The sequence below is a fragment of the Scyliorhinus torazame genome, chromosome 16 (genome assembly GCF_047496885.1).
Source record: "Scyliorhinus torazame isolate Kashiwa2021f chromosome 16, sScyTor2.1, whole genome shotgun sequence".
Classification (NCBI taxonomy): domain Eukaryota; kingdom Metazoa; phylum Chordata; class Chondrichthyes; order Carcharhiniformes; family Scyliorhinidae; genus Scyliorhinus; species Scyliorhinus torazame.
In genome coordinates this window covers 39,588,409-39,601,772 of record NC_092722.1, presented here as the reverse complement: position 1 = coordinate 39,601,772, position 13,364 = coordinate 39,588,409, and the positions used below count along the sequence as shown (strand labels likewise).

General features: G+C 47.0%; 1 protein-coding gene across 3 annotated transcripts in view; it reads right to left on the bottom strand.

Moving 5' to 3' along the window:
• zmynd12 (zinc finger, MYND-type containing 12) overlaps positions 1–13,364 on the bottom strand; it is a 111,567-nt gene that overhangs the window by 82,827 nt on the left and 15,376 nt on the right. For all 3 annotated transcript variants that reach the window (XM_072478360.1, XM_072478361.1, XM_072478359.1), the window contains exon 3: positions 5,949–6,120. In XM_072478360.1, coding sequence (XP_072334461.1) covers positions 5,949–6,120 — 172 coding nt within the window. The remainder of the gene's footprint in view (positions 1–5,948; positions 6,121–13,364) is intronic.

Genomic DNA, 13,364 nt, shown 5'->3' with positions numbered 1-13,364 from the left:
CCACTACTCTTTGCCACATTACAGGCTTTCTCTTTTGCTTTGATGCATTCCCTAACTTACATTGTCAGCCATGGCTGCCTAATCCCCCTTCTGATAAACTTTCTTTTCTTTGGGATGAACCTCTGTACTGTGTCCTCAATTACTCCCAGAAACTCCTGCCATTGCTGTTCTACTGTCTTTCCCACTAGGCTCTGCTCCCAGTCGATTTTCGTCAGTTCCTCCCACATGCCCCTGTAGTTACCTTTATTTAACTGCAAAACCTTTACATCTGATTCTACCTTCTTTCTTTCAAATTGGAGATTGAATTCTACCATATTATGATCACTGCCTCCTAAGTGTTCTCTTACTTTAAGATCTTTAATCAAGTCTGGCTCATTACATAACACTAAGTCCAGAATAGCCTGTTCCCTCGTGGGCTCCATCACAAGCTGTTCCAAAAAGCCCTTCTGTAAACATTCAATGAATTCCCTTTCCTTGGGTCCACTGGCAGCATTATTTACCCAGTCCACCTGCATATTGAAGTCCCCCGTGATCACTGCGACCTTGCCTTTCTGACATGCACTTTCTATTTTGTGGTGCATTTTGTGCCCCTGGTCCTGACCACTGTTAGGAGGCCTGTACATAACTCCCATTATGGTTTTTTTGCCTTTGTGGTTCCTCAACTCTACCCACACAGACTCCACATCATCTGACCCTATGTCGTTTAGTGCTATTGATTTAATTTCATTCCTAATTAACAAGGCACCCCCGCCCCCTCTGCCCACCTCGCTGTCTTTTCGATAGGTTGTGAATCCCTGGATGTTTAAATGCCAGTCCTGAACCCCCTGCAACCACGTCTCTGTGATGCCTACCACACCACACCTGCCAGTCACAATCTGGGCCACAAGCTCATCTACCTTGTTCCGTACACTGCGCGCATTTAAATATAGCACCTTTAATTCTCTATTGACCGTCCCTTTTTGTTTTCTTAGTGTGGTGGACAATGGTTTACTGAGCCTTTCCATACGCTGTGTCAAATTTTGAGGGATGGGGACTGTCGTAACCTCTCCTGAGTTCTGTCTTTTCGTGCTTTTTTTGTATTCCTAAGCAGCTACGCTTCCCACTGATTGGTTCCCTGACTTTCCCTTCTTGGTTCCCTGACTTTCCCTTCCCCCCCCCAATCTCTAGTTTAAAGTCCTATTGACCACCCTATTTACTCTTTTCGCCAGAACAATGGTCCCAGCTCGGTTCAGGTGGAGACCATCCCAACGGTATAGGTCCCCCCTGTCCCAAAACTGATGCCAGTGTCCCATGAAAAGGAACCCCTCTTTCCCACACCACTCTTTCAGCCATGTGTTAACTTCCCTTATTCTTGCCTCCCTATGCCAATTTGCACGTGGCTCGGGCAGTAATCCGGAGTTTATGACCCTTGAGGACCTGTTTTTAAATTTGAACCCTAGCTCTTTATAATCTCTAAACAGGTCCTCTTTCCTAGACTTGCCTATGTTGTTGGTACCGACATGGACCACAACAACTGGATCCTCTCCCTCCCTCTCCAGTATCCTTTCAAGCCGGTCAGAGATGTCCCGCACCCTAGCACCGGGCAGGCAACATACCATGCGGGACTCTTTATCCTGCTCACAAAGGATACTATCTATCCCCCTGATAATAGACTCCCCAACAACTACAACTTGCCTATTTACTCCCTCCCCTTGAATGGCTTGCTGAACCATGGTGCCTTGGTCAGCTGACTCATTCTTCCTGCAGCCCTGTTCGCCATCCACACAGGGAGCAAGTGCCTCGTACCTGTTGGACAGGGTCAAGGGCTGAGGCTCCTGAGTTCCTGACTGCTGGTTCCCTTTACCTGCCTGACTTGCAGCCACACCCTGCTGTCCCTGGCCACTGGCAGGATTTAAACTACTTACTCTGACAGGTGTGACTGCCTCCTGAAACACAATGTCCAGGTAAGTCTCCCCCTCCCGGATGTGCCTCAGTGTTTGAAGCTCAGACTCCAGCTCATCAACTCTGAGCCGGAGCACTTCGAGCAGCCAACATTTACTGCAGATGTGGTCGCTGCAGCTCGCAATGGGATCTGCCAGCTCCCACATCAAGCAGCTCAAGCACATCACCTGACCAGCCATCACTAATTAATTAATTAGTTTAATTTAAGTTTACGAGTTTAGCTGTGTTTTTTTTATAAAATGTGGGGCAGATTTGCTCTCAACCAATCAGATCACAGCTTCCCTCTGACGTCACTTTTGGGGGGAGAAACTGGAAAACCGGAAGTTACCGTTAGGTTTTTATACTCAGAGACTGCTCCTCCTCCTCCGAACGGCTCCCAAAATTAGCCCCGAAGAAAGAGAGAGAACAAAACAGTTGGGAAAAAGCACCTTCTCCCACTCTTCACCGAATTACTTCACTGCACCAAATTACCAAATTCTCACTCTGTCTGTGTCTCACTCACTCAGGCTGTGTCTCCTTGACCACCGCAATGCTTACTAAGTGCGCTTTCTGTCTGTCTTTTATACAGACTTTAGGGTGACTCACACTAAAACATCAAAGAGAAGAATACAATGTGTACCTTTGTGCCCCTTAACAGGCCTCAGGTGACTGCCAGATAACTGCCTCTCAACAGTTCGGGTGGGGGCAGCTTCAGCCAATCAGACACTAATCTACACTGCACTTTTAACTGAAAAACAGCACAATTAGATTAACCACTTACCTTTCCTGGTTACCTCACTGCACCAAATTACCAAATTCTCACTCTGTGTCTCACTCACTCAGGCTGTGTCTCCTTGACCAGCCTCTCACCTGGATGCAAGCCCGCACCACCCATGCCCAAGCTGAAAATTTCCCTTCCACAACAACCCCACTATGAGAGAAAAAAAATGACCCCTCTCACAAGGGCCCAGTTTCATTGCAGAGCTTTTCACCCTCTGTTTCCCTCATGGTGTCAGTGTGACTCAATTGGAAGAACTTTCACTTCTGAATCAGAAGGTATAATAAGTTCAAATCTTACTCCAGGACTTGACAAATTTACAATTGACTCAACAGTTCTTTCCAGATTTTTACAAAACCTTTGTATGGCAAAGTGCTTCTGAAATAATCCCTGATTGCCTACCTCTTAATGTTATTCCTCCTTGTTCTAGCCTGAACCACCAGAAAAAATAGTTTTGCTCTATTGACAGTACCATCTCAATTAATCACCGTAAACACTTCAATTAGAACACTCTTTAATCTTCTATAGGTGGTCATGTGGCGCAGTGAATAGTGTTCCTGTCCCTGAGCCAGAAGCTCCAGATTGGAGTCCAAACCAGAACTTTTCTTTTTCTTTTTAACCAGAACTATTTATTAACAGCAGGTTTTACACAGGTGGACCTCCACACAGGAGCTTCTGCTCTCTTCAATATTTCTCTTAACAGTCATGAGATCTAACATAATTTTACATCTGCATCATGTATGCTTCTGATAACCCTTAACACTGCATCTCCACGCTGCCCCCCTTCCTCTGCCAGATCTTTATCCCAATCATATTTACATCCTCCTACATCTCCCCTCAGTCTTTTTAAAAAATATATTTTTATTCTTCTTTTTCACATTTTCTCCCAAATTTACACCCAACAATAAACAATAAACAGTAACGAATGCAATGCCAATCCCCATATCAATAACAACGATCCCATCCTCCCACCAAACTCCCAAACAGCAGCCCGCATGTTAACATAAACAAATGACAAAAAGGAATCAGGAATCAACCATAGTCATCATTAACACACACAGTCCCCCACCCCCAAATGTTCGATGTAATCCAATTCTCGAAAGTGCAGAATGAATAACGCCCATGAATTGTAAAACCCCTCCATCCTTCCCCTCAGTTCAAATTTGACCTTCTCAAGAGTCAAGAATTCCATCAGGTCCCTCCGTCATGCCAGGGCACAGGGCGGAGAGGTTGATCTCCACCCTAACAGGATCCGCCTTCGGGCGATCAACGAGGCCAAGGCTACAACATCTGCCTCCGCACTTGTTTCCAACCCCGGCTGGTCCGACACCCCGAATATGGTCTCCCAAGGGCCCTGGTCCAGTTTCACGTGCACCACTTTAGAGATTACCCTAAAAACCTCCTTCCAGTAATCCTCCAGCTTTGGACAGGACCAAAACATATGAATGTGGTTTGCACCTCCCCCTGCAAAGCTCACGCACATCTTCTACCTCCTCAAAGAGCCGGCTGATCCTTGCCCTTGTGAGGTGTGTTCTATATACCACCTTCAGCTGCATCAGCCCCAACCTCGAACACGAGGTGGAGGCGAACACCCTCTGGAGCACCTCACACCAGAACCCCTCCTCTATGCCCTCTCCTAACTCTTCCTCCCACTTTACCTTGATCCCTTCCAGCGGCGCCTTCTCCTCTTCCAAAATAGCCACGTAAACCGCTGATACTGCCCCCTTCTCCAGTCCCCCTGTCGTCAGCACCTCCTCCAGCAATGTGGAAATCGGCTCTACTGGGAAGCTCTGTATCTCCTTTGTGGCAAAGTCTCGAACCTGCATATACCTAAATATTTCCCCCTGCTCCAGTCCATACTTCGCTCCCAACTCATTCAATCCTGCAAACCGACTGCCAAGAAACAAATCTTTTTGTGTCCTAATTCCTTTCCCCTCCCATCTCCGAAAATTTCCATCCCACTTTCCGGGCTCAAATCTACGGTTCCTCCAATCGGCATTTCCCTTGAACCTGCCCCCAACGCGAAGTGTTGGCGAAACTGCCTTCAAATTCTCAACAAAGCTATTACTACCAGACTCCCTGAATATTTCCCCGGGGCCGTCGGGAGCGGCACTGTTGCTAGAGCCTTCAATTCCAACCCCTTGCACAAACTCTCCTCCATTCTGACCCATTGGAACCATCCCCTCTGACCCAAAGTGTCCTGGTCAGCCATTGCTTGATAGAGTGCTGTCCCCCAAGTAATAATAATAATCTTTTATTGTCACAAGTATGAAGTTACTGTGAAAAGGCCCTAGTCGCCACATTCCGGCGCCTGTTTGGGTAAGCTGGTACGGGAATTGAACCCATGTTCTGCATCATAAACCAGCTGTCTAGCCCACTGAGCTAAACCAGCCCTGTAATAATCTTTTTATTGTCACATGTAGGCTTACATTAACACTGCAATGAAGTTACTGTGAAAAGCCCCTAGTCACCACATTCCGGCGCCTGTTCCGGTAGACAGAGGGAGAATTCAGAATTCTCAGCTGGTACGGGAATTGAACCCGTGCTGCTGGCCTTATTCTGCATCGCAGACCAGCTGTCTAGTCGAGCTAAACCAGCCTCTGGTGACCTGGTCCAGGATAAACTATTGATTGAAACAAACATAAGCTTGTGCCTTGTCTGCTCATGTGACACTAGGCACAGGAAAGTTCTCAGTCAATCTTCTACACTCAACTGTATACTTCTATGGACCACTTCCACTCCTTTGTATTCCATCCCCATTGAGGAAAGGCTATTAACAGTTTAACTTGTTTTTGTACCAATCCAATAGCTTTTGGCGATTTCTGTTCCTGGACTATAAAATCTCTTTGCTTCTCACCATTTACAAAGTAATCTGATCTATATTTCTTGGATCCACAGTGGATGATCTGATACAGGTCATGCCGACACTTTTAATAATTGTACAGTTCTGGGGCAGCATGGTGGTGCAGTGGTTTGCATTGCTGCCTCACGACACTGAGGACCCGGGTTTGAACCCGGCCCTGGGTCTGATCCCGACCCCGGGTCATGTCCGTGTGGAGTTCGCACATTCTCCCCATGTTTGCGTGGGTCTTGCCCCCACAACCCAAAGATGTGCAGGCTAGGTGGATTGGTCACGTTAAAATGCCTCTTAATTGGAAAATAAAATTGGATACTTTAAAATTAAAAAAAAAAATGATTGTACAGTTCTACACAAGTGACAAGCCTGCAGTAACATTCAAGGAATTCTTACCAATGCTGGCCTCTGCCAAGAGTAACTGAGATGGCACTTGTTCAGCAGAGATGCTGCCATAAACAGCTGCGGCAAAGCGCAGAGACTGCAAGGCTCCAGGAATAGCTTCCTCATGTTTACCCTCAAAAAGAAGCTTCTGGGCCACTGTCCGCGTCAGATTAATGAGGTGTTTCTGTAAAACAGCAAAAACATTAGGTAAATGTGAAACATCAACAGTAAATGTTGAGATTTTTGTGATCAACAGGATTACACCATTCAACCTGCTCCACCATTTAATAAGATCATGGCTGATCTGATAGTAACCTCAAATCGGCATCCCGCCCACCCCCGATGATCTATCACCCCCTTGCTACCCACCCTCAATGCTCTATCACTCCCTTGCGTACCAAGAATCTATCCATCTCTGCCTTAAAAATATTCAACAACTCTGCTTCCACCACCTTTGCAGGAAGAGAGTTCCAAAGACTCACAACCCTCAGAGAGAAAACATTTCTCCTCATCTTCATTTTAAATGGGCAACCCCTTATTTTTAAACAATGACCCTTTAATAATGGAGAACGTCAGTGGTAGTGGAACATGGATTTATTGAACTATGTACAATACTCTGCCCTGGCAGTAAGTCTCTCCCAATCCAATCCTTGTTGGGACAAACAACAGTTCATGGCCCTGCTTTATATGTAGGTCTACCGAGCTGGCTGGTCTCTGCCCCCTATCTGAGAAGCTCATATTCCACAAGTCCCATGGGGAGATCGACAATGGTTTCCTCGTGGTCCCCGCCGTGGTTTGGAAATCAGGTTCTAAGCCTTCAGCCCATCAGCAGTTCTGCAGGGGCAATCCCCGTCGTCATGTGTGCCGTTGTGCGGCAGTTAAAAAGGAACCAAGCCAGTTGCGTTTCCATGGAGCCCGTGGTTTACTTTGTTATGCCTCTATTTTTAATATAAATTTAGAATAGCCAATTTTGTTTTCCAATTAAGGGGCAATTTAGCCTGGCCAATCCACCTACCCAGTACATCTTTGGGTTGTGGGGGTGAAACCCACGCAAACATGGGGAGAATGTGCAAACTCCACACGGACAGTGACCCAGAGCCGGGATTTGAACCCGGGTCCTCAGCACCGCAGTCCTAGTGCTAACCACTGTGCCACATGCCACCCTTTTATGCCTCTTTTTAAAGGCTGGACCACCCTTTCAGTCAGGCCATTAAACGAGTGATGGTACGGGCAGTTCTGAATATGTCAGATGTTCCGTTTTGCAAACGTGGCAAACCCGTCACTCGCGAAGGGCATCCCATTTTACATTATCAGGGCCTCAGGGATCCAATGGGCCCTGATCAAGAACCAAAGATTTTTACCGTGGTCCTGGAAGTCGTCAAGACCATCTTGTATACGTCAAGCTATTTCAAGTGGCCGTCCATGGTGATGGGGAACATGGATCCAGGAAATGTCCTGCGGAGTCTTGCATGCTGTCACACCCATGGCGCCCCACCCATTCCCATGGATGACGAAGGGAGGTCGTTAGTGGGAGCTTCTGATGCACCTGGTGCGCTGGGCAGCTGCATGTGACATTCACAATGACACTATCGATGCCAGGCCACCAGACATAACTATGGGCCAGTATCTTCACGTTGAGGTGCCTGGGTGACCACTGTGTAGGTCCTTCAGGAGGGATTCTTGACCCTGCGGCAGGATGACTACGCAAGCTGCCCACAAAATGACACCATCCTCCACGCTGAGCTCCAAGAGCTTCTGGGGAAAAGGCTGCAGGGCTTCAGGAGGGGTCCCCTACATTCTGCTGCTCAAAAGCATGTGGTGGAGTTTCACCAGTCTCGGATCCCGCTAGGTCCATGCTCGCACATGAGCAGCTGTTACTGGCAAGGTATCCATAAAATTTAGAGTTGTGACCATTTCATCTGTCACTGGCAGGAATGGGGAATTCCCATGGACAATCTGCGTAGCCGGGTGGTATTGAAACAAATATTTCTACGCAGCGAGTTGAAACACTCAATGCTGAATTCTGGCTGATGCGATGGGTGGAATTCCCTTATCTTCCATAAAAAGCCAAAGCAGGGGCTTGTGGTCAGTCACATTAGAGAAGTGCCTCCCTTAAACATACTGGTGGAAATCTTGACTCCAAATATTACCACCAAGCCCTCCTTCTCAATTTGAGCATATTGTCATTCAGCTTCCGCCGGGGTTCTCAAAGCGAAAGTGATGGGGCGTTCCATGCCATCATCACATCTTTGAGCCAGCACCACCCAATGCCATGGGGGAGTCATCGCGCGTTAGAATTAGCGGTCGAGCTGGATCATAGAGAGTGAGGAGCTGTGTGGATGACATCCTCTTTTACCCCGCTGAATGCTTTGTCCTGCGAGGCACCCCAGAACTACTTCTGGTCCTTCTTCAACAGTATGTGGAGTAGAGCAATAAGGTGGCCAGGTTGGCGATGAACTTTCTGTAATAATTTACCAGGCCTGGAGACGACTGGAGTTCAGTGGTCTTCTTCAGGGTCGGGGCTCCCTGTTTGTTCTGAATCTTGTCCTCCACTGGGTGTAGATCATCCCTGTCCACCCTGCATCCTAATTCACTGCTCTAGTCACTTGTTCCTCTTTAGCCAGGCGCCCAATTGGGAAACCCGCCTGAGCACTTCTTGCAGTTTGTCCATATTCTTCTTCTCAGTGGTGCCAGTGATGGGCACGTTAGCGAGATAGATGGCCACCTTCAGCAGGCAGACCCTGCAGAATACTTTCCATTACATGCTGGAAAATCACCGGGGCAGTTGAGACCCCAAACGGGAGATGGGTGTATTCAAATAACCCTCTAAGGGTGTTTATTGTCGCAGATTTTCTGGACACTAGATCGCATTCCACCTGTAAGTAGGCATGGCTCATGTCAAGTTTCGTAAAATAACACCCTCTAGCTAGTTCTGCCCACAAATCCTCCACTCTAGGCATCAGGTACCGGCCCAGTTGTGAAGCTGTGTTTACCGTGAACATGTAATCCCCGCAGAGTCGGACAGATTTGTCAGGCTTCATTACCGGCACGATGGGTGCAGCCCACTCTGCAAATTGTACAGGGTGTATAATCCCCAGATCCTTCACGCGCTTAGTTCCGCATCAACCTTTGCAAGCAATGTGTATGGGACAGACCTCACTCTAAAGTACCGGGGTTGAGCATCATGATCCAAGTATATATGGAACTTGGCCCCTTTTATCCTGCCCAGACTCTCCTGGGTATTTGTCCAGTCCGTCATGCAGATTCCAGTCCGAAAATCTGTTGCCAGTTGAAACGGAGGACTCTCAACCAGTCACGCCACAGCAAATAGGGTCCCTCCGTTCCGTGGGTTTCCTCCGGGTGCTCCAGTTTCCTCCATCAGTCCAAAGACGTGCAGGTTAGGTGGATTGGCCAAGCCAAATTGCCCTTAGTGTCCAAAATTGTGCTGGGTGGGGTTACTGGGTTATGGAGATAGGGTGGAGGTGTGGACTTGGGTAGGGTGCTCTTTCCAAGAGCCGGTGCAGACTCGATGGGCCGAATGGCCTCCTTCAGCACTGTAAATTCTATATTCTATGTAAGGGAAGTTGGACTGACTGTTGCCCGTGTGTTACCGGAGTTACGGTAAGGTTAGTGTACATTCATGCCTAGACCATTAATATACACTAAATCAGCAACGGACCCAGCACCGATCCCTGCAGTACATCACTGGACACAAGCTTCCAGGCACAAAAACAACCTTTGACCATCACCCACTGTCTCCTGCCACAACGCCAATTTGGAGCCAATTTGCCCTGGATCTTACCTACTTGATAAGTCTCCCATGCAAGACCTTGTCAAAGGTTTTACGGAGGCCCATGTAGACTACATCAACTGCACTATCCTCATGCACCTGGTCAGCTCCTCAAAATTCAATCAAATTTGTTAGGCGTGATCTGCCCCTGACAAAGTATGCTGACTATGCTTGATTAGTCCTTGCCTCTCCCAGTGGAGATTAGTTCTGCCGCTCAGAAATGTTTCCAATAATTTTACCATCACTGATGTTAGACTCATTGGCCTGTAATTACCTGATTTTTCCCTACTTCCCTTCTTGAATAATGGTACATTAGCTGTCCTCCTGTCCTCTGGCACCCCACTTATGGCCAGAGAGGATTTGAAAATTAACGCTGGAGCCCCTGCCTCCCTCAGCAGCCTGGGTTAGATCACATCTCGGCCTGGGTATTTATCCATTTTTAAGCTCACTAAAATCACTAATATATCCACCCTCTCTATGCTAATCCATTCAATTATATCAGTCCCCCTCCCTACGTTCTATACTTACATCGTCCTTTTCCATAGTGAACACAGATGTAAAATACTCATTTAATACCTCACCTACATCTTTCGGCTCTAAACGCAGATTGCCACTTTGGTTTCTAATGGGCCCGACTCTTTCCCTGGTTACCCTCTTGCCCTTAATATACTTATAAAACACCTTGGGATTTTCCTTTATTTTACCTGCCGTTGTTTTCTCATGCTCCTCTCTTTGCTCTCCTAATTTATTTTTTAAGTACCCCCCTGAACTTTCTATACTCCAGGGCATCCACTGCTTTGAACCCCCTGTTCATAAGTCCCTTTCTCTCCTTATCCAATCTTTTTTATCCCAGGGTTCGTTGGATTTTCTTTGTCCCACCCTTTACCTTTGCAGGAATATGTTGGCTCTGTACTCTCTCTATTTCCTTTTTGAATGACTCTCACTGGTCTGATGTTGATTTTCCTACAAATAGTTGCTCCCAGTCCACTTTGACCAGATCCTGTCTTATCAAATCAATTCAGAATGTTTATTTCTGGTCTATCTTTGTCCTTTTCAAAGAGACACAGCCTGAGTGAGTAAGACACATCCAGAGTGGGAATTTGAAACTTGGTAATTTGGTGCAGTTGACGAATGTGATATAAAAGTTACTTTAGAGATATTAGTTGCTGTAATGCAGAGATAGGCCAGTCTCATCCTGGTGAGTTCACAGACAAAGGATTTCAGACCGCATGGCGAAGCAAGGAGGAGGTGTGTCCAGCTACGGAGGGGAAAAGGATGCTGGGTAATAGGGGGCCAGAGGAAGGGATTGGAAGTGAGCCAATTAGGATGTATGGCCAGGTCAGGAGGGGTATAGGATGACCTATGGGAATCGTGTATGTGAAACTTGATGCCATTTGTGTGTATCAGTAGGGATTTCTTTGTCTTACACATTCACTTGATTCCGGAGGTATAGAAAGCAAGATGTGTTTTGTACCGCTGTAAATTGAGACAGACTTGCAAGTCAAATAAAATAACTAATGCTGTACCTGCAAATCCATCTCGACTTTTATTGAGGCCAGACTGACGGGTAAAGAAATTCTTGATTTGTCACAGTGAGGTAACCAGGAACGTTTCGGGAGCCGTTCGGAGGAGGAGGAGCAGTCTCTGTGTGAGTATAAAAACCTAACGGCAACTTCCTCTTTTCCACTTTTTTTTTCCAAAAGTGAAGTCAGAGGGAAGCTGTGATCTGATTGGTTGATAGCAAACCTGCCCCAAATTTTAAAAAAACACAGCTAAACTCGTAAACTTAAATTAAACTAATTAATTAATTAGAGATGGCTGGTCAGGTGATGTGCTTGAGCTGCTTGATGTGGGAGCTGGCAGATCCCATTGCGAGCTGCAGCGACCACATCTGCAGTAAGTGTTGGCTGCTTGAAGAGCTCCGGCTCAGAGTTGATGAGCTGGAGTCTGAGCTTCAAACACTGAGGCACATCCGGGAGGGGGAGACTTACCTGGACACTGTGTTTCAGGAGGCAGTCACACCTGTCAGAGTAAGTAGTTTAAATCCTGCCAGTGGCCAGGGACAGCAGGGTGTGACTGCAAGTCAGGCAGGTAAAGGGAACCAGCAGTCAGGAACTCAGGAGCCTCAGCCCTTGACCGTGTCCAACAGGTACGAGGCACTTGCTCCCTGTGTGGATGGCGAACAGGGCTGCAGTAAGGATGAGTCAGCTGACCAAGGCATCATGGTTCAGCAGGCCATTCAAGTGGAGGGAGTAAATAGGCAAGTTGTAGTTGTAGGGGATTCTATTATCAAGGGGATAGATAGTATCCTTTGTGAGCAGGATAAAGAGTCCCGCATGGTATGTTGCCTGCCCGGTGCTAGGGTGCGGGACATCTCTGACCGGCTTGAAAGGATACTGGTAAGGGACGGTGAGGGTCCAGTTGTTGTGGTCCATGTCGGTACCAACAACATAGGCAATTCTAGGAAAGAAGACCCATTTAGAGATTATAAAGAGCTAGGATTCAAATTTAAAAACAGGTCCTCAAGGGTCATAAACTCCGGATTACTGCCCGAGCCACGTGCAAATTGGCATAGGGAGGCAAGAATAAGGGAAGTTAACATGTGGCTGAAAGAGTGGTGTGGGATAGAGGGGTTCCTTTTCATGGGACACTGGCATCAGTTTTGGGACAGGGGGGACCTATACCGTTGGGATGGTCTCCACCTGAACCGAGCTGGGACCAGTGTTCTGGCGAAAAGAGTAAATAGGGTGGTCAATAGGACTTTAAACTAGAGATTGGGGGGGAAGGGAAAGTCAGGGAACCATGAGGTGAAGTAATCAGTGGGAAGCGTAACTGCTTAGGAATACAAAAAAAGCACGAAAAGACAGAACTCAGGAGAGGTTACGATAGTCCCCATCTCACAAAATATGACACAGTGTATGGAAAGGCTCAGTAAACCAAGGTCCACCACACTAAGAAAACAAAAAGGGACGGTCAATAGAGAATTAAAGGTGCGATATTTAAATGCGCGCAGTGTACGGAACAAGGTAGATGAGCTTGTGGCCCAGATTGTGACTGGCAGGTATGATGTGGTAGGCATCACAGAGACGTGGTTGCAGGGGGTTCAGGACTGGCATTTAAACATCCAGGGATTCACAACCTATCGAAAAGACAGCGAGGTGGGCAGAGGGGGCGGGGTTGCCTTGTTAATTAGGAATGAAATTAAATCAATAGCACTAAACGACATAGGGTCAGATGATGTGGAGTCTGTGTGGGTAGAGTTGAGGAACCACAAAGGCAAAAAAACCCATAATGGGAGTTATGTACAGGTCTCCTAACAGTGGTCAGGACCAGGGGCACAAAATGCACCACAAAATAGAAAGGGCATATCAGAAAGGCAAGGTCACAGTTATCATGGGGGACTTTAATATGCAGGTGGACTGGGTAAATAATGTTGCCAGTGGACCCAAAGAAAGGGAATTCATTGAATGTTTACAGGAGGGCTTTTTGAAACAGCTTGTGATGGAGCCCACGAGGGAACAGGCCATTCTGGACTTAGTGTTATGTAATGAGCCAGACTTGATAAAAGATCTTAAAGTAAGGGAACACTTAGGAGGCAGTGATCATAATATGGTAGAATTCAGTCTGCAATTTGAAAG